Source organism: Notolepis coatsorum (assembly GCF_963971535.1).
Source record: "Notolepis coatsorum genome assembly, chromosome: 3".
NCBI lineage: Eukaryota > Metazoa > Chordata > Actinopteri > Aulopiformes > Paralepididae > Notolepis > Notolepis coatsorum.
The window spans coordinates 80,823,731-80,846,180 of NC_140167.1; the positions used below are offsets into that span (position 1 = coordinate 80,823,731).

Here is a 22,450-nt window from a genome sequence, read left to right on the forward strand (position 1 = left end):
TCGCTCCTCACACCGGCGCCGGAGATCAACAGCATCCACGCAATTGACGCTTCAGCCAGCAGTTGCACCAGCCGACCAGCAAGCGGCGACATACCCTCACAGAAGCCCCAGCGGACTCGGCGAGTGGCTAAAGGGAGAGCGGCGCGGGACATCGAGACCACCAAGGACCCGACGGTTAGCTTGGCTGGCCCCGCCAAGGCCGCCATGCCAGCAAGTCTACCCGGGCCGAGGCCAGGACAAAAGGCACCCCCCCTCCCCCACAATGGAGTACAATCAGACATATCTGTAATCAACCAGCCCCCCCCCCCACATCGCGGGCTTTCACACAAAGGAATACAGACACCAGCAAAGGACAAAGCATCACCCCTCCCCCCCTCCCCACCCACGGCACAAACAGCAACAACGCCCCCCCTCCCCCCACCACAGGACAGGACACAATTGAACAGAGTTACCTCAACTGTGACGACATCAAACTTATTACAAGCAAAAATGGACTTCACATATTTCATCTGAATACAAATAGCCTGAGACCGAAACTGGCTGAAATCAAACAGTTGTTTTTAAACGGTAAGGCTAACATATTGTGTTTCACAGAAACAAAATTAGACTCATCTGTACAGGATCCAGAGATTGAAATTGAAAACTACTCAATAGTCAGGAGGGATAGGAACCAGTATGGAGGTGGCGTCTGTGTGTATATACACAAGGATACCAAATACATCAACCGTACTGACCTTAACCATGATGAAATTGAAACTGTTTGGATTGAAATCTTATTAGACAGGGCGAAACCGGTACTAGTAGGCACAATCTATAGACCACCAGAACAGAGTGGGTTTTATGACACACTTGATGGGTGTTTAGCTGGGGTGGAGGGGGTAGAAAAAATTCTTATTGGGGACTGGAACACGGATATGCTGCGTAAATCAGCACCCGTCTTCAAGGCCTTCAGTAGATTTTCTGACCTGCACGGTTTCAGCCAGCTAATCACACAACCCACAAGGGTATGCGATTCGACACAAACCACCATTGACCTCATTTTGACCTCTGACAAGTCCATGATCTCCAGTAAAGGGGTGATAGCATGCGGGTTAAGTGATCATTATATGATTTTCTGTACCCGCAAAAAGCTAAAACAGAAGGCCGGCTGTCACAAAACAGTCACATCTAGAGACCTCAAAACTTACTCTAGAGAGGCCTTTAACCTAGAACTGGGGAGCTTGGACTGGTCAGATGAGCTCAGTGGTACACAGGTTGAAGAAACATGGCTTGGATTCAAAACCAAATTCACAGCAATACTCAACAACATGGCACCGATAAGAACCACCAGGGTTAAAAATCGCGCTGAGGCATGGATGCACACTGAAATACTGGCCGCTATGAAACCCAGAGACAAAAAATGCTCTGAACTTCATAAAAGTCAGACAAAGCTTTCCAAAAGCTCAAACAGTGAACTCCAAGCCCACGTGGTTGAACTAAAAATCCAAAGAAACAGACTAAGAAATGACGTAAACACCATGATCAGAACCGCAAAAAGAAATTTCATCAACGACAAAACTGAGGAAAACAAAAACAAACCCCGCGAACTTTGGAAATGACTCAATAATCAACTAGGCTGCAGTAAAAAACTTAAAACCAGATTCTCAAACATAAACATAAAGACGGACAACACGCTCATCACAGACAAGCTGGATGTAGCCAATTACTTAAACATATTCTTCACAAACATAGCCACAACACTGGTAAACAAACTACCCTCCCACTCAGGGCATTATGGGGTAGAACACATAGTAGCATACTACAAAAACCTAGGGGTCCACAAAGACGACTTCAAACTTGAAATGGTAACAACCGATGAGGTACTCAAAAAATTGAGCGCCCTCCAACCTAACAAGGCCACTGGCCATGACAACATCCCCTCCAAATTCCTCAGAGACGCAGCAGCCGCCATCACCCCAGTCATCACACACATAATAAACCTCTCTATAAAACAGGGGCACGTCCCCAAGGACTTCAAAATTGCGAGAGTGACCCCTCTACACAAAAAGGTCAGCAAATTAGACCCAGGCAACTACCGCCCTGTTTCTATTCTTACCTCCATCTCGAAAGTCATGGAGAAAATAGTCTACGAACAGGTCGAAAAGTACCTGGCGGAAAAAAACCTAATCTACGAATTCCAATCTGGCTTCAGAACGTCCCACTCCACTGACACATGCCTCCTCTATTTGAACGACCACATCAAACAAGAGGTGGACGCTGGCAAATACTGCGGCATGGTCATGCTGGACCTACAAAAGGCCTTCGACACTGTCAATCACTCCATTCTAATGGACAAGCTAAAAGCAATTGGTTTTGATAGCCTATCAGTGAGCTGGATGCAATCCTACCTGGAGGGGAGAGAACAGATGGTAGAGGTAAACGGTACTCTATCCCCCCCCCTCACAGTGAGCTGTGGTGTTCCACAAGGAAGCATACTAGGACCGCTACTCTTCCTAATTTATGCAAATGACATGTCGTCAGCCTGTGACTGCAACTTGTTCCTGTGGCGGACGACTCAGCCCTGCTGGTCTCTGACAAGAACAAATTGCAGGTTGAAAAAACCCTCAGCACGGAACTAGGCAAAATCTGCATATGGCTCGCTGATAACAAACTATCATTACACATGGGCAAAACAGAGTCCATTCTCTTCGGTTCAAATAACAAACTCAGCAAGACCGACGGCTTCTCAGTTACAGTGGGTGACAATATTGTCACAAGGAAAGACGAAATTACCTACCTGGGTTCCATCCTAGAGGCAAATCTTTCCTGTGACAAAATGGCATCCAATGTAATAAAAAAAGTCAACCAACGAACTAGATTCTTGTACCGGATCTCCTCTCTGGTAAACAAGAATACCCTGAGGACTCTGGCAGGAGCACTCATTCAAGGGTACTATGACTATGCGTGCACCTCATGGTACCAAAGCACCTCAAAGGCGCTTAAAACAAAATTACAAACATCACAAAACAAACTGGTCAGACTACTACTTGACCTGAACCCCAGAACCCACCTCACCCCTGCCCACTTTGCCAACCTAGGATGGCTTAGAGTAGACGACAGAGTACAGCAACTTGCAATGGGCCTGGTCTACAAGATACACTATACGACCGGGGTGCCCATGTACATGTCAAAATACTTCCCAAAGGTCAGTGAATACCACAACCACTACACCAGAGGAAGCTCAACAAATCATGTTAAACCCAGATTCGGCTCAAACAAGGGACTAAACACGTTTCGCAATTATGCCACAACAATGTGGAACGCCCTACCCAAAGCTGTAAAGGAATGTGAATCCCTGCCCACATTCAAAACCGCCCTTAAAGAGCACCTACGGGAGGCTGCAATTCGAAACTGGCCACCGTAAATGCCCAAAACCCCCACCACCTCCTAATGTACAGTCCCCTCCCCATCATATGTATATACTCTGTCAGGATCTAGGGGTAACAGTACTGTATATTTGAATACCGCCTATGTCACAAATGTATCAGTACTAAATACCTATATGTCCCTATGCCATAAATGTCATGTATGTTATGTATGTCATAAATGTCTATATGAATTGAAAATGGGGGACCCTGATGGAAACAAGACAAACGTCTTTCTCAGGTCTGCATCCCCTTAACAATTGTATGTATTGAGCCGTACTGTATTGTACCCATTCTGCAATCTGTTAAATAAAGTTTTCATTCATTCATTCATTCATTCATTCATTCATTCATTCATTCACACACACACACACACACACACACACACACACACACACACACACACACACGCACACATAGAGATGTAACTGCCTTCTTGATGCAGTAAACTCCCTGCCTTCTTGATGCAGTAAACTCCCTGTAGGGAACGAGCCGTTGTCATCAGGAAATACATACCTTCACAATGAAATCATCAGGAAATAGATTTACCTTCACAGTGAAATCATCAGGAAATAGATTATACATTCACGGTGAAATCATCAGGAAATACATTATACCTTGTATACCTTCACAATGAAATCATCAGGAAATACATTATACCTTCACAACGAAATCATCAGGAAATACATTATGCCTTCACGACAAAATCATCAGGAAATACATTATACCTTCACGATGAAATCATCAGGAAATACCTTATACCTTCACAACGAAATCATCAGGAAATACATTATACCTTCACGATGAAATCATCAGGAAATAGATTATATCTTCACGATGAAATCATCAGGAAATACATTATACCTTCACGATGAAATCATGAGGAAATGCATTATACCTTCAAGATGAAATCATCAGGAAATACATCATACAGTACATTCACGATGAAATCATCAGGAAATACATTATACCTTCAAACATTTTGCTCACAGGCAGGAAGCTAGCATGACAAGAGATAGCTGGGCCCCGTTCCCCGTACCTGGTTCAACTAAGTCGATCAAGATGTCATTATCCAGATTCAGTTAACCCGATGTTTGAAGCCGGTATTTTCCTGTTCCTCGAAGGTGGATTCAGTCTCGTTAACTCAAGCCAGACTTGAGACCCAGGATAAGTGCGCGTGCCCGCCTCAGCCGAGAAGGCAGCAAGTGTCGAGAGCAGAGATCCTGATTCTCTAGCGGCATTGATTGATTAATTGATTTAAAACTTTAGTAACATATTGCAGTACGGCTCAATCGCCTCGCCGACAAGTTAAATGCGTTATCTATAGGCTAATTTTAAGTCCCTCATTACCTCAATCAATCAGATTATATTTCTTTAAACTTGCCTGCTGGATTGAATAATCAAATGAGATCTTGCTAGCGAAAATAATTAGTTAAACTGTTATACAAAATAACGATACGGCTCTCTTCCCATTGATTGATGTATAGTCGATCTTTTACTTATCTCCACTGTGGTGTAACGGGTTCTTCTTTTGACTTTCACGCAGACGACCGGGGTTTGAAACCTAGTCTTCCCCTTCTTTTTGCGATGTAGGAATAATTCAATTTGGTGCACGTTGAGAGCTATATAAAGAATGACATCCTCAATGCATGTAGATTTATAATATTTTAACTTGAAACTAGGCTACTTTGGCGTATAATCATTAATATTATATTCCAAAAAATTATATTGGAAACACGGGGTTTCGAACACCGGTCGCTGGGTTGCCAGGATTGAGCACTACCGCTGAGCCACTGTGCCAGATGGGATAAATTCATTGTTTATACATTAATGAACGAGACAAGATCCACAATCCACGCATAGACACTTCAATTTTATGCTTGAATGAAACACAATCCAGGCGCTCCATTAAACATCCACAGCGGAGAATATGAAAGGAATCAGAGCCAAACGAGCGATAGGTTTCAATCATTAAAAATATCCCCGCGGGATTCACATTTGCAATGCTGCGCGTTGTTAGAATAACCACATAATGTGTACATCGCACCGAGCGAGCGCCACGGTATATATAACGTGCATTATTTAGGACAAAGTGAATTTAGTATCAGCATTTTGGGTCTATTTTACATTTCAAAAGCCCCCTCTGGAAGAATGGAGCACAAAAACGTAATTCAGAATGGTATAAAGCAGATCCTAGACTGTGGGAATAATTTCAGGAAACGCGCTGTCACTTTCTTTGCGGGGGCGTGGCTGTGCTTCATCCGGCTAACTTGAACTTAAACCCTGCTTTCGACCAGGCTCAAACTTTTGGATCTGTTGTCATGGTGATTTGGACAATCCAGGTACGGGGAGCCGGAAAGTCCGGCTTAAGTCAGACTTAACCGAAAGTTATCCGGCTAACTCAGTTATCCAGGTACGGGGAACGGGGCCCTGGCTGGTTAACTAGGCCCAGATCTGAACACATAAGTGGTGCCGATATTATATTGATACTGTGACGCCAAGTATATATCCTGTGTACTGTATATTTATATTATTATTATCGTTATTATTATTTTCTTTTTTGGACAATCCCATTTTACTGTAATAAAAACTACTGGAATGAGGTGAACAGACTGAAAACGTGATCTTGACTGTGTGTGTGTGTGTGTGTGTGTGTGTGTGTTTTAAAGGAATGTTAAAGAAGCTGACTACTCTGAAGGTGGACGACAACCAGCTGACCTCACTACCAAACACCATCGGGAGGTACACACACACACACACACACACACACACACACACACACACACACACACACACACACACACACACACACACACACACACACACACACACACACAGTAATGAGACACAGAGGTCAGTTTATGTTACAATAATGAGACACAGGTCAGTTTCTGTTACAGTAATGAGGCTGTGTGACGTATTTTTCCAATTATTTCATCAACATAAAACCATCCAACCAGTCAGAAGGTTAGAAATGTCGTGATGTCATCAGATCCGTTCTGATCTAAGCTCCACCCACAGTATGTGTACCTCTTCATGATTGGTGGGTTCTGATGTTTATGTCATCATCGGTGGGCTGTTGCTTTAATGTCATTGATCATCGTGTTATTTTTCTGCCTGGTGATTGGTGGGTTCTGTGTGTGTTGTTGTTGTTTGCTGCGTTGCCATGGCGTTAGTCCGAAAGCCAAACAGGGGTGAGTAACATTAGCCGGCTGGATCCAGGGGTGTGTTCAGAGCAACAAACGCTCAACAACGTTGCAGATAGAAACACGGGCCTGGTGCACGATACACAAGATAAACAACCAAGCTAACCAAGTACAATACACAAGATAAACAACCAAGCTAACCAAGTACAATACACAAGATAAACAACCAAGCTAACCAAGTACAATACACAAGATAAAAAACCAAGCTAACCAAGTACAATACACAAAATAAACAACCAAGCTAACCAAGTACAATACACAAGATAAACAACCAAGCTAACCAAGTACAATACACAAGATAAACAACTAAGCTAACCAAGTACAATACACAATATTTAACCAAGCTAACCAAGTACAATACACAAGATAAACAACCAAGCTAACCAAGTACAATACACAAGATAAACAACCAAGCTAACAAAGTACAATACACAAGATAAACAACCAAGCGAACCAAGTACAAAACACAAGATAAACAACCAAGCTAACCAAGTACAATACACAAGATAAACAACCAAGCTAGCCAAGTACAATACACAAGATAAAAAACCAAGCTAACCAAGTACAATAAACAATATAAACAACCAAGCTAACCAAGTACAATACACAAGATAAACAACCAAGCTAACCAAGTACAATACACAAGATAAACAACCAAGCTAAAAAAGTACAATACACAAGATAAACAACCAAGCTAACCAAGTACAATGTACACAAGATAAACAACCAAGCTAACCAAGTACAATACACAATATAAACAACCAAGCTAACCAAGTACAATACACAATATAAACAACCAAGCTAACCAAGTACAATACACAAGATAAACAACCAAGCTAACCAAGTACAATACACAATATAAACAACCAAGCTAACCAAGTACAATACACAAGATAAACAACCAAGCTAACCAAGTACAATACACAAGATAAACAACCAAGCTAACCAAGTACAATACACAAGATAAACAACCAAGCTAACCACATGCAATACACAAGATAAACAACCAAGCTAACCAAGTACAATACACAAGATAAACAACCAAGCTAACCAAGTACAATACACAAGATAAACAACCAAGCTAAAAAAGGACAATACACAAGATAAACAACCAAGCTAACCAAGTACAATGTAGACAAGATAAACAACCAAGCTAACCAAGTACAATACACAATATAAACAACCAAGCTAACCAAGTACAATACACAATATAAACAACCAAGCTAACCAAGTACAATACACAAGATAAACAACCAAGCTAACCAAGTACAATACACAATATAAACAACCAAGCTAACCAAGTACAATACACAAGATAAACAACCAAGCTAACCAAGTACAATACACAAGATAAACAACCAAGCTAACCAAGTACAATACACAAGATAAACAACCAAGCTAAACACGTGCAATACACAAGATACACAACCAAGCTAACCAAGTACAATACACAAGATAAACAACCAAGCTAACCAAGTACAATACAACCAAGCTAAAAAAGTACAATACACAAGATAAACAACCAAGCTAACCAAGTACAATGTACACAAGATAAACAACCAAGCTAACCAAGTACAATACACAATATAAACAACCAAGCTAACCAAGTACAATACACAAGATAAACAACCAAGCTAACCAAGTACAATACACAATATAAACAACCAAGCTAACCAAGTACAATACACAAGATAAACAACCAAGCTAACCAAGTACAATACACAAGATAAACAACCAAGCTAACCAAGTACAATACACAATATAAACAACCAAGCTAACCAAGTACAATACACAAGATAAACAACCAAGCTAACCAAGTACAATGCACAATATAAACAACCAAGCTAACCAAGTACAATACACAAGATAAACAACCAAGCTAACCAAGTACAATACACAAGATAAACAACCAAGCTAACCAAGTACAATACACAAGATAAACAACCAAGTTAACCACGTGCAATACACAAGATAAACAACCAAGCTAACCAAGTACAATACACAAGATAAACAACCAAGCTAACCAAGTACAATACACAATATAAACAACCAAGCTAACCAAGTACAATACACAAGATAAACAACCAAGCTAACCAAGTACAATACACAAGATAAACAACCAAGCTAACCAAGTACAATACACAAGATAAACAACCAAGCTAACCAAGTACAATACACAAGATAAACAACCAAGCTAACCAGGTACAATACACAATATAAACAACCAAGCTAACCAAGTACAATACACAAGATAAACAACCAAGCTAACCAAGTACAATACACAAGATAAACAACCAAGCTAACCAAGTACAATACACAAGATAAACAACCAAGCTAACCAAGTACAATACACAATTCTATGGTCAAGAAGAAAATAGCCACATTTGGCCACTTTGCATGCTCTCCTAAAGTGGGCCCCAAGGCAGTAAGCCAGCCAATACCGCGCCTTGTGTAGCTCACATGCCACATTAAAGGAAGTGAGAAGGACTTGGTCTCTGCCGTCAACATTAGCTTGAAACGTTACAGTGTATCAAAGTGATGAAGACGGCAACAGCCAACAGATCAACCATGACAGCTGTCTCCAAACGTTGTTTACATTTCATCAATTTAAACTGTATTCACTGTATTCAGTCCTTAGTATCTGTGTCGGTTTGAGCCTGGTACTGGTGTTGTGTATCTGCACTGCCCACATCTGTCTGAATGCTCTTGAACGTTCTGGCCTGAACACACCGCTGGTCGGATCCTCCATAAGCAGCAGTAGATCCTATGGTCAAATAACCCCTACCCTGTATACCTGCATAATGTGTACAGTACTGCATCTGTACACATTACCCTGACCTGTATACCTATAAGTACTGCATCTGTACACATTACCTACCTGTATACCTATAAGTACTGCATCTGTACACATTACCTACCTGTATACCTATAAGTACTGCATCTGTACACGTTACCTACCTGTATACCTATAAGTACTGCATCTGTACACGTTACCTACCTGTATACCGATAAGTACTGCATCTGTACACGTTACCTACCTGTATACCTATAAGTACTGCATCTGTACACGTTACCTACCTGTATACCTATAAGTACTGCATCTGTACACGTTACCTACCTGTATACCTATAAGTACTGCATCTGTACACGTTACCTACCTGTATACCGATAAGTACTGCATCTGTACACATTACCTACCTGTATACCTATAAGTACTGCATCTGTACACATTACCTACCTGTATACCTATAAGTACTGCATCTGTACACATTACCTACCTGTATACCTATAAGCACTGCATCTGTACACATTACCTACCTGTATACCGATAAGTACTGCATCTGTACACATTACCTACCTGTATACCTATAAGCACTGCATCTATATAAGTTACCCATATATCTATAAGTACTGCATTTGTACAAGTTACCCTCATACCTATAAGCACTGCATCTATATAAGTTACCCATATATCTATAAGTACTGCATTTATACAAGTTACCCATATATATATATATATTTATTATATATATATATATATATATATATATATATATATATATATATATATATATATATATATATATATATATATATATATATATATATATATATATATATATACTGCAACCCCAATCTCTTTAAGCATACTTTGAAAATGTTATATGTATTTCAGTTATTAAGCATTATTTTATAATAAGCACATATATATATATATGTTTATAAAGGTGCAGTTGTATCTGCCTATAATGGTTACTTCTGTCTGTATAACTGTACTTATATAAGTCACGTATTACTGGATAATTGTAGTACTCCTACTGGTAGGTGTACTACCTGACTTTGGAACAGCTGTTCCAAAACATACCCCTCTATCTCTAGAAACGGTTCTGTATTGAGATGGTCCTGTATTGAGACGGTTCTGTATTGAGATGGTTCTGTATTGAGATGGTTCTGTATTGAATGGTTCTGTATTGAATGGTTCTGTATTGAATGGTTCTGTACTGAGATGGTTCTGTACTGAGATGGTTCTGTACTGGGATGGTTCTGTACTGAGATGGTTCTGTACTGAGATGGTTCTGTACTGGGATGGTTCTGTACTGGGATGGTTCTGTACTGAGATGGTTCTGACCTGGGATGGTTCTGTACTGAGATGGTTCTGTACTGAGATGGCTCCAGTACACATTATACTCGTCCCAGCTGTGTCTTCTTAGTATTTGGACAGTTTTCTGCTGGCGTCATTGTTTTACCACAGAGACCAATACGTACCCATAATGCAATGCTGTTCAACTGACAGACTGTTTACAATTAGTTCAGTCTTTTTTTACGCCGTATTCATCTTCACACAGTCGAAGAATAAACAGCAGAAATAAAGTCTACTCTTCCGACTGTCTCAGGACTCAGACTGTATATAGAAGCCATGCTAGCACACAGCAAAGGTTTTATATGCTGACTCCAGGTCAGCCCTAATATGGTTATTGAACCCTCTCCTCTCCTCTCCTCTCCTCTCCTCTCCTCTCCTCTCCTCTCCTCTCCTCTCCTCTCCTCTCCTCTCCTCTCCTCTCCTGTCATCTCCTCTCCTCTCATCTTATCTCCTCTCCTCTCCTCTCATCTTATCTCCTCTCCTCTCCTCCACTCTCCTCTCTCATACTGTACATGGGTGCAGTTGTGGTGGTGTTGTGGTATTAATAACAGCAGACTAAGATAACATTATCAGTGACGTGCAGGTAATGTAGAAGGTTAGCCTGCTGTGTGTTTACACTAGACTAGTTAATACATGCTGCCCCATCAAAACATAAAACCTCCTCCTCTCACCTCATCCTCATCTTCCCCTCATCTCATCTTCTCCTCATCTTCTCCTCCTCTCATCTTCTCATCATCTCATCTTTCCCTCGTCTCCTCCTCCTCCCCTCCTCTCCTCTTCTCCTCTGCCCTTCCTCTCATCCATCCCCCCTCATCTCCTCCTCTTCCCCTCATCTCCCCCCTCACCTCCATCTCCTCCTTATTATTCTCTTCTTTAACTCCTTTGTCTCCTCCTCTTCCTCACCCACTGTGTGCACTTCCTCCTCTCCCAGCTGTTTGGATCTATTGGCTCCTGCTGGTCAGAGCTAACTCTTAGCTCCAGTGTCCTGTCCTATAGGCGTTGCTACGTTACAGATGCTTCTATGTTAGTTGATCTGTAGAATGTAGGACATGTCTCCATGGTGAGGTCTGTCCACTAGAGACCTGTCTTCATAATGCTAAGAGGCTCTTTCTCCTGGAGTGACTCTGGGACTATTTTCTACCCTCCATACGAGTGCTTAATGAAACTGTGCCCACTGTGGATTATCCTGAATGACTGGAGAGAGACCTCCATGATGAATAGGACGCACGCAGGCCGGGTGAGGGTGAACCGCCCCGTCTCCCCCTGCACATAGATGCCTGCTTCTGGTCGTATTAACACTTTGATTGCCTAAGGTTAAATTCATGATATACCATCCCTTGCCAGCTCTATTTAACATGGAGAAGTTCCCCTTCTTTGCAGGGCTATAACTTTTTAAATTCTATTGCTAGATTGCCATTATTAGGGCCCATTCAATGTCCTATATGTATTGTTCATGGTGTAGCAACGTTAAACTTTTTCATTCACATATTCATACTAAAATATGGTCTAAAGTATAAGTATGTTTTCATCTCTTTCTGCAGCTTTCTCCAGAATGTGATTTATAGCCCCAAATGCATTATATTGATGATCAAATACAGTTTGGTAGGAATCTGTGCGAGATAAAAAATGTCAACTGGACGTACTTCTAGAATTTACTACACGTCATCTGATGTTGACCGGATGGGCGAGGGGGCGTTTATAATTCCGTGGGCAACGTTATACCATTCATCTAATGTGGGTCATATGTTCATCATAGCAGTTTATATCGAACACGGTAATACTACACGCTAAAACTCACCCCAGTCTCCTCGGGCCGTTGGGCGATCAGCGTGGAGTAGACAGTTTTCGATTATGGGATGTTGAAATGCCCGATCTATTTCCAGGTTGTATAATAGTATATACGTCCAAATCATGTTGTTTTTTCGAGTTATTTCCACCGATCGATGTTCACTGTGTGAAGACAGAGTCTCTCTAACATTAGCGAGTGCCCGGACCCCATATGGAGTGAGTCCTGCCGGTTCAAAGGTTGATATCCGGTTTCGATCAGCCGATCGGCCACCAGATGGCACTCTTGAACCGCTAGAGGGTTGAGAGGAGATCAGCACTGTGTGTCAAGGCTCCGGAACGGAAATATGATTTCGATCACAGATTTTTGAAATATTGATATCAAAGACGAGTTACGGCGTCCTCGGCAACTTGAGCATGGCGGGGAATGACGAGTTCCGGCGTTTTCGGCAGTTAAAGTGTTAAAGGTGCACTACACAGTTTTGTGGGAGGGCGATGTGTGTACACCTGCAGAGCTGGTTAGTTACAAAGCATTATTACAAAACATCTTATGCCGTCATAAATCTAAACAAAACCCACTGTGAACCAAATGTAAGCCCAGATGATACTTATGCTTGTAAACAACAACAACAACAACAACAACAACAACAACAACAACAACAACAACAACAACAACAACAACAACAACAACAGTGAAATAGTCACTTTTCAGGTCGTTTTCTGAAGCTTCTAACGTTGTTCTAGGGACATAGTGCCCCTTAGTGGACAGTTTGTTTATTCAGTAATGTCACTTCTCCCCCCCCCCCCCCCCCCCCCCCAAAGAAAATATTGATTGGTAAATGGTGCATTTATATATTGATTATATAAAAGCTGGCGCTTTATTGAGACATCTTGTGGCTGAATGTTATCAGTCTTGGTCGACTAAGACCAAACCAATCAATTAATCAACTAAGAGAGGCAGCTCGAGAAAAAGGAGATATGAAATGGTGTGAAGAATAATTCTCTCTCTCTCTCTCTCTCTCTCTCTCTCTCTCTCTCTCTCTCTCTCTCTCTCTCTCTCTCTCTCTCTGTGTCTCTCTTTCTGTGTGTCAGTCTGTCTCTCTTAGAGGAGTTGGATTGTAGTTGTAATGAGCTGGAGTCTCTTCCTGCCACCATGGGGTATCTTCACAACCTGAGAACCTTTGCTGCTGATGAGAACTTCCTTTCTGAGCTCCCTAGAGAGGTACCACGCACGCACGCACGCACGCACGCACACACGCCACACACACACACACACACACACACACACACACACACACACACACACACACACACACACACACACACACACACACACACACACACACACACACACACACACACACACACACACTCACACACACACACACACACACACACACACACTCACACACAAAAGCTAGAAGCCATCCTGGAGAACCCCTCCCACCCCCTCTAGGTCAAGATAACTATCTCTGTCAGAACTCGGGACGTGAGAACTCATATCCACGTGCACTCACTCACTGGACTATCTTGTTTTTTTTGTACTTTTTATATTGTATTTGTATTTATATATTGTATCTATAGTGTATATAGATACTGGACTGTGAAGCTCTGTATCCCCCCGCCTCCCCCATGCTGCTTTGACACCTGAATTTTCCCAAGGGGATTAATAAAGGATCAAGTTCAAGTTTCAAGTTCAAGTTTCTTTAATAGTTGTCATACAGAAGTACAGAATACTTTTATACAAAATGCTTCTTTTTTCCAGAGACTGTGCTAGACAAAAGATAAGTGTGAAATAAAATAGTATAGCATGTAAAAATAGAAGTAAAAAATAGAAGTCACGTACGTAGACACAGTGTTCAGTATATACATATGTACAATGTTCAATGCAGAATAGAAGTAACTGAGTTACCATACAATATACAATATACTATGCAATATACTAATATACAATATACTATATAGTGCAAAGCAAAAATGGGATGAGGTACAATTTAGGTACAATTTACAGTAAGGTGTACTGAGGTATGGGTTGTAGTGCAAATCCTTTACCAATAAATAAATCATCTTATCTTATCTCTTATCTTTATCTTCTTTACTGTCAGCTTGTAGGACATCATCTTTACTGTCAGCTTGTAGGACGTCATCTTTACTGTCAGCTTGTAGGATGTCATATTTACTGTCAGCTTGTAGGACGTCTTCTTTACTGTCAGCTTGTAGGACATCATCTTTACTGTCAGCTTGTAGGACGTCATCTTTACTGTCAGCTTGTAGGACGTCATCTTTACTGTCAGCTTGTAGGATGTCATATTTACTGTCAGCTTGTAGGACGTCTTCTTTACTGTCAGCTTGTAGGACGTCTTCTTTACTGTCAGCTTGTAGGACATCATCTTTACTGTCAGCTTGTATTTTTTGTCACAAATGTAAGTGAAACACTCGCACAGCCGAGCCCTGCTACCTACCATGTAGTATAATACTATTCATCACAGATATAGTCTGTATTCTACTACAACCTAATGGTTTGTTTGTATGTGTGTGTGTGTGTGTGTGTGTGTGTGTGTGTGTGTGTGTGTGTGTGTGTGTGTGTGTGTGTGTGTGTGTGTGTGTGTGTGTGTGTGTGTGTGTGTGTGTGTGTGTGTGTGTGTGTGTGTGTGTGTGTGTGTGTGTGTGTGTGTGTGTGTGTGTGTGTGTGTGTGTGTGTGTGTGTGTGTGTGTGTGTGCGTGCGTGCGTGCATGCGTGTGTGTGTGTGTGCGCGCGCGCGTCTGTGTGTGTGTGTGTGTGTGTGTGTGTCAGATCGGTAACTGTAGGAACGTGACAGTGATGTCACTTCGTTCCAACAAGCTGGAGTTCCTCCCTGACGAGATCGGACAGATGACCAAGCTGAGAGTCCTGAACCTGAGTGACAACAGGTACGACACACACACATACACATTCATACACACACATACACACATACATACATACACACACACACACACACACACACACACACACACACACACACACACACACGCACACACACACACACGCACACACACACACACACACACACACACACACACACACACACACACACACACACACACACACACACACACACACACATAGAGATGTAACTGCCTTCTTGATGCAGTAAACTCCCTGCCTTCTTGATGCAGTAAACTCCCTGTAGGGAACGAGCCGTTGTCATCAGGAAATACATACCTTCACAATGAAATCATCAGGAAATAGATTTACCTTCACAGTGAAATCATCAGGAAATAGATTATACATTCACGGTGAAATCATCAGGAAATACATTATACCTTGTATACCTTCACAATGAAATCATCAGGAAATACATTATACCTTCACAACGAAATCATCAGGAAATACATTATGCCTTCACGACAAAATCATCAGGAAATACATTATACCTTCACGATGAAATCATCAGGAAATACCTTATACCTTCACAACGAAATCATCAGGAAATACATTATACCTTCACGATGAAATCATCAGGAAATAGATTATATCTTCACGATGAAATCACACACACACACACACACACACACACACACGCATAAACACATACACATACATACACACACACATACACGTACACACACACATACTGTATACACACATACCCATGACTTACAAGTTCTGTACGACAAGTCATCAGGAAGGGTACAACTCTATCAGCTGAGTAACAATGGTCATCAAAGTGTTGAGTGCTACAGTGTAGGTTAGTTTATTAGGACAAGTGCATGACAATAAGGTTAGTTAGGGTTAGATTTTTTTAATTTATTTTTTACATACATACACACACACACACACATACACATACACACACATTTACACACGTGCACACTTGCATGCTCTGTTAGCGGTCACTCTAGTTTAATGTTGTATTGTCTGCTTGCTGTCGCCATGGTGACGGGTGAGTATGTTGCTATGGATACATGATCTACAGGCTCTTGTGTGAAGGTGTGTGGGTGGAAGGAGCTCCATATAACACTGTGTCTCTCTATCTCTCCTCTACATATATAACACTATCTGTGTCTCTCTATCGCTCCTCTACATATATAACACTATCTGTCTCTCTCTCTCTATATATATATATATATATAACACTATTTGTGTCTCTCTATCTCTCTCTCTATATATATAACACTATCTGTGTCTCTCTATCTCTCTCTCTATATATATATAACACTATCTGTGTCTCTCTATCTCTCTCTCTATATATATAACACTATCTGTGTCTCTCTATCTCTCTCTATATATATGTAACACTATCTGTGTCTCTCTATCTCTCTCTCTCTATATATAACACTATCTGTGTCTCTCTATCTCTATATATATAACACTATCTGTGTCTCTCTATCTCTCTCTATATATATATATAACACTATCTGTGTCTCTCTATCTCTCTCTCTATATATAACACTATCTGTGTCTCTCTATCTCTCTATATATCCAGTATATATAACACTATCTGTGTCTCTATCTCTCTCTATATATAACACTATATGTGTATCTCTCTATCTCTCTATCTCTATCTCTCTATATATACAGTATATATAACACTATATGCACAATAGAGAGCATCCTGACTGGCAATATCACCTCCTGGTTTGGGAATAGCACCGCACAAGACCGTAGCAGACTACAGAGAGTGGCCCGTTCAGCCGAACGCACAATTGGAGGTGGGCTTCCCACTCTCCAAGACATTTACAACAAGCGCTGCATGGGTAAGGTTAAGAGAATAATCAAAGACCCCAGCCACCCAAACAACTGCCTCTTTGAACTGCTGCGGTCAGGCAAGCGATACCGGAGTCTCATGGCAAGCACAGAGAGACTCAGAAGGAGCTTCTATCCCCAGGCCATCAGGATGCTCAATGACAATAACACTATGTAACAAACCATCAAATGCACTCACAGCACACACATCCACACGCACACACTCACTTTAAACAAACAACTCACTGTAGCACCCACTTTACCCACTTTAGATACTTAACACACTTTATATTTATTGATGAGATTTGCACATCATCTCATACCTCATTGCACCTCACCACCACAAGGTGGCACCACAAGCTAAGCAATACCTCACCATTTCTACACTATACTGTATATTGTTGTAACTCAGTTACCTTCTCTACTCTGCATTGTATATACTGTATATATGTATATTGAAATGTTTTGTTTTGTTTACACTTGTTTACGTACTTGACTTTCTATTTTATACTTATATTATACTTATTTTATACTATCTTTATTTTATCTAGCACACTCTCAGGAGCAAAACAGGAAGAAGCATTTCATACAAAAGTATTCTGTATTTCTGTATGACAACTAATAAAGAAACTTGAAAGAAACCTGAACTATATGTGTCTCTATCTCTCTCTATATATAACACTATATGTGTATCTCTCTATCTCTCTATCTATATATATAACACTCTGTATCTCTCTATCTCTATATATAACACTATATGTGTCTCTATCTCTCTCTATATATACAGTATATATATAACACTATGTGTCTTTATATATATTTCTCTCTATATATAACACTATATGTATCTCTATCTATATATATATATATACTGTATATATAAATGTAACACCATCTGTCTCTCTATATATAACACTATGTCTGTATCTCCCTCTCTCTCTCTCTCTCTCTCTCTCTCTCTCTATATATATATATATTAGTGCTGTCAAACGATTAAAATATTTAACTCGATTAATCGCATGATCGTCCATAGTTAACTCGCGATTAATCGCAAATTAATCGCATTTTTTTTTTTTTTTTTTACATTAAACAGATCTTTTTCAAGTTCCAAGTTTTAATACTCTTATCAACATGCGAGTCAACAAATGCTTGCTTTGTGCAGCCATTTAACACAAAAGGATGACCCTCATGCATTGCAAATTTGCATCAAATTCAAAACAGAGTGATGCACAAAATAACTTAAAAGAAAATAATAATTTAAAACAATGAATAAAGTGTGCATGAAATAATAGGGGAAAGAAAACGTTAGGAACTTGTTACATTCACACACACAAGGGCTGATTAATCACACACCCCCCTCTCTCCCTCACACACACACTCTCCCAGCTCTTTTTCTCTTTTGCCCCTTCCTCATCTCTCTCACCCCCTCTCTCTCTATATCTCTCACACACACACACACACACACACACACACACACACACACACACACACACACACACACACACACACACACACACACACACACACACACACACACACACACACACACACACACACACACACACTTCAGACACCTGAGTGAAGTCTAGTAAAAAAAATTTTTTTTTTTTTTTTTTTTTTTAGTTAATCTTGAGTTAAAAAAATTAGTGGCATTAATAGAATCGGGAGTTAACGCGATATTAACGCGATATATTTGACAGCCTTAATATATATATATTCACAGTTCACAGTACCCCGTACACAGTTCACAGTACCCTGTACACCGTACACCATTCACAGTACCCCGTCAGAGAGTTCCATTTCCATCATGGCTCTACCAATGCAGAGAGTTCCATTCGATCACAGCTCTGTACACGACATAGTTCGCTCACTCGGCACATGTCCACATGTCCGCCGAGCCAGGCCACCAATGTCCTCGGCCAACCGCTGCAGCGGCTCCCCGGGTCTTCCGGTCACCCACGCCGTCGAGCCCGCCATGGGCGCCGCCATCTTTGCTCATCTCCTGACCACCCGCACGTTCCTTCTTCCGCTCCGTCCTCTTTCGACCCGCTGGCGATATCCATGCCGCTGCGCCTAGCTAGCCGCTAACTGCAGCTAGCCGCTAACTGCAGCTAAGCTAGACTTCGCTAAGCTAGCACACCTCCGTCGACTTTCTTCCGGCCACTCCTCTCCGTCTTCTTCTTTCTCTCAGTCCTCCTTCGACCCGCCGCAGATATCGCATCCCGCTGCGCCTAGCTAGCGCTAACTGCAGCTAAGCTAGGCTACGCTAAGCTAGCACACCTCCGTCGGACTTCTTCTGACGTTGAGCGAAGCGTCTTCCTCTTCCTCCTTTTCCTTTTTCTTCAGACACCAGTGTAACGTTGCTTAGTTTTTGCACCACGTTATTCACGACTCTCGAGGCAGGTTGATAGTTCTCAGTTCACTGCTTTATTACAACGGTTCTCATACAGGTTGCAGTATAAGTGACTAATGTCTACACAATCCCATGCGCCAAGAGGCCGCACCCCAGGTGCTCCACCCTCTTATAGCCTCCCCAGGTCAGCCTGTGCACTCTCGACTCTGTCAACCCGTGGCTGGCGCGACCAATAGCGTCGCCGCCAGCCCCGGGATGGCATAGTGCAGAGTGGCAGCTCGACTGACCAACCACCCAAATCCCAGGGTCGCTAGAGTACATTGCTAACATTCTACTAACATTTAGTAAGAAACTAAACATTTAAACGATGTGTTCCTCCATGCATATCCTAACATTTAGTAACAAACTAAACATTTAAACTATCCTTCATGCATCTGCTAACATTTAGTAACAAACGAAACATTTAAACTATGTTCCTTCATGCATCTGCTAACATTTAGTAACAAACTAAACATGTCAACTATGTTCCTTCATGCATCTGCTAACATTTAGTAACAAACTAAACATGTCAACTATGTGTTTCCGCATGCATCTGCTAACATTTTGTAACAAACTAAAGTAATTAAGGCAGGAATAGGAATGAATTGCTGGTTCTACTCTGAGATGCATTCTAACACACAAAAAGTTATGTTTTGGTTCTTGAGGGATCAAGGGAACAATTAGGGATTATTCTATTACATTTGGGGGAATATTCTGATCTAATTGTCTGATATATCAGGACATGTGCCTTTGTCTCTGTCTGTTTATCTCTCTCTGTGTGTCTCTCTCTCTCTCTCTTTCTCTGCCTCCTGCGGATCACTATGATGACAGTCTTTGTTATCTTGGCTTCCAAGATTTAGAGTGTCTCCCTTTCTCTATTTTTAATCAATGATCACACTCTCTCTGTCTGTCTCTCTCTCTCTCTCTATGTCCCCTATCTCTCCCCCTCTTTCTCTCTCTCTCTTTCTGTCTCTCTCCATCTCTTTCTCTCCCTGTGTCTCTCTCTCCCTATCTTTCTCTTTCTCTGTCTATCTATACCTATCTCTGTCCCTCTCTTTCCCTCTATATCTCCCTATATTTCTCTATATCTGTCTCACTCTCTCTTTCCTTCTCTCTGTGTGCCTCTCTCCCTCTCTCTCTCTCTCTCTCTCTCTCTCTCTCTCTCTCTCTCTCTCTCTCTCTCTCTCTCTCTCTCTCTCTCTCTCTCTCTCTCTCTCTCTCTCTCTCTCTCTCTCTCTGTCTCTCTCTGTCTCTCAGGTTGAAGAACCTACCTTTTACCTTCGCTAAATTAAAAGACCTGGCAGCTCTGTGGCTTTCAGACAATCAGGTACCTCCCTCCAGCACACTCACTGCAAGCCACACTGTATACTAGGTACAATGCATACTACTTACTAAGTATACGTAGGCATTTAGGCACACTCCCAAATCATATTAAATAGTCAGGGTCTAGCGGTACACAGAAGCCACGGTTTGGTACGTGTTTGGTACAACAAGGTGTGTGTGTGCGTGTGTGTGTGCGTGTGCGTGTGCGTGTGTGTGCGTGTGCGTGTGCGTGTGCGTGTGTGTGTGCGTGTGCGTGTGTGTGTGCGTGTGTGTGTGTGTGTGTGTGTGTGTGTGTGTGTGTGTGTGTGTATGTGTGTGTAGTCCAAGGCTTTGATTCCTCTCCAGACAGAAGTTCATCCAGAGACCAAACAGAGGGTCTTGACCAACTACATGTTTCCTCAGCAACCAAGGCACGATGAAGGTACCTGGTGCTGGCTGTGTGTGTGTGTGTGTGTGTGTGTGTGTGTGTGTGTGTGTGTGTGTGTGTGTGTGTGTGTGTTGTGTGTGTGTGTGTGTGTGTGTGTGTGTGTGTGTGTGTGTGTGTGTGTGTGTGTGTGTGTGTGTGTGTGTGTGTGTGTGTGTGTGTGTGTGTGTGTGTGTGTGTGTGTGTGTGTGTGTGTGTGTGTGTGTGTGTGTGTGTGTGTGTGTGTGTGTGTGTGTGTGTGTGTGTGTGTGTGTGTGTGTGTGTGTGTGTGTGTTGTGTGTGTGTGTGTGTGTGTGTGTGTGTGTGTGTGTGTGTGTGTGTGTGTGTGTGTGTGTGTGTGTGTGTGTGTGTGTGTGTGTGTGTGTGTGTGTGTGTGTGTGTGTGTGTGTGTGTGTGTGTGTGTGTGTGTGTGTGTGTGTGTGTGTGTGTGTGAGTGCGTGCGTGCGTGCGTGCGTGCGTGCGTGCGTGCGTGCGTGCGTGCGTGCGTGCGTGCGTGCGTGCGTGCGTGCCTGCCTGCCTGTGTGTGTGTGCTTGTGTGCGTGAGAGTGTGTGTATGAGTGTGTGTATGAGTGTGTGTGTGTACCTACGTATGTCTTTATTAATATACTACCAGACAGACAGTAACATTTTATGTCTTTATTAACACATTACCAGTCAGACAGTAATATTATGTCTTTATTTGACAGATTACCAGTCAGACAGCGACAGTTTTAATCCGATTCTCTGGGAGGAGCAGCGACAGCAGAGGATGACCGTGGCCTTTGAGTTCGAGGACAAGAAAGAAGAGGAAGATAATTCTGGAAAAGTCAAGGTCACATATTTACCTCTCTATCCCTCTTTACATATACCCTTCTATATTTCTCCTATCCATCTTTTCCTCTATATCTATCCATCCATCTTTACCTTTACCGCTCTATATCTATCCTTTACCTCTACCCCTCTATATCTATATATCCCTCTTTACCTCTACCCCTCTATATCTATTCTATATATCCCTCTTTACCTCTACCCCTCTATATCTATATATCCCTCTTTACCTCTACCCC

At 41.8% G+C, this 22,450-nt stretch overlaps 1 protein-coding gene across 1 annotated transcript in view; it reads left to right on the forward strand.

Annotated features, from left to right (window-relative positions):
* lrrc7 (leucine rich repeat containing 7) overlaps positions 1 to 22,450 on the forward strand; it is a gene marked incomplete at both ends in the record, with an annotated part of 328,845 nt that overhangs the window by 197,190 nt on the left and 109,205 nt on the right. Inside the window, 6 exon segments of the mRNA XM_084311260.1 lie at positions 6,074 to 6,146; positions 13,629 to 13,758; positions 15,331 to 15,446; positions 20,915 to 20,984; positions 21,302 to 21,401; positions 22,091 to 22,215. Of these exon segments, the coding sequence (XP_084167386.1) occupies positions 6,074 to 6,146; positions 13,629 to 13,758; positions 15,331 to 15,446; positions 20,915 to 20,984; positions 21,302 to 21,401; positions 22,091 to 22,215 (614 nt within the window).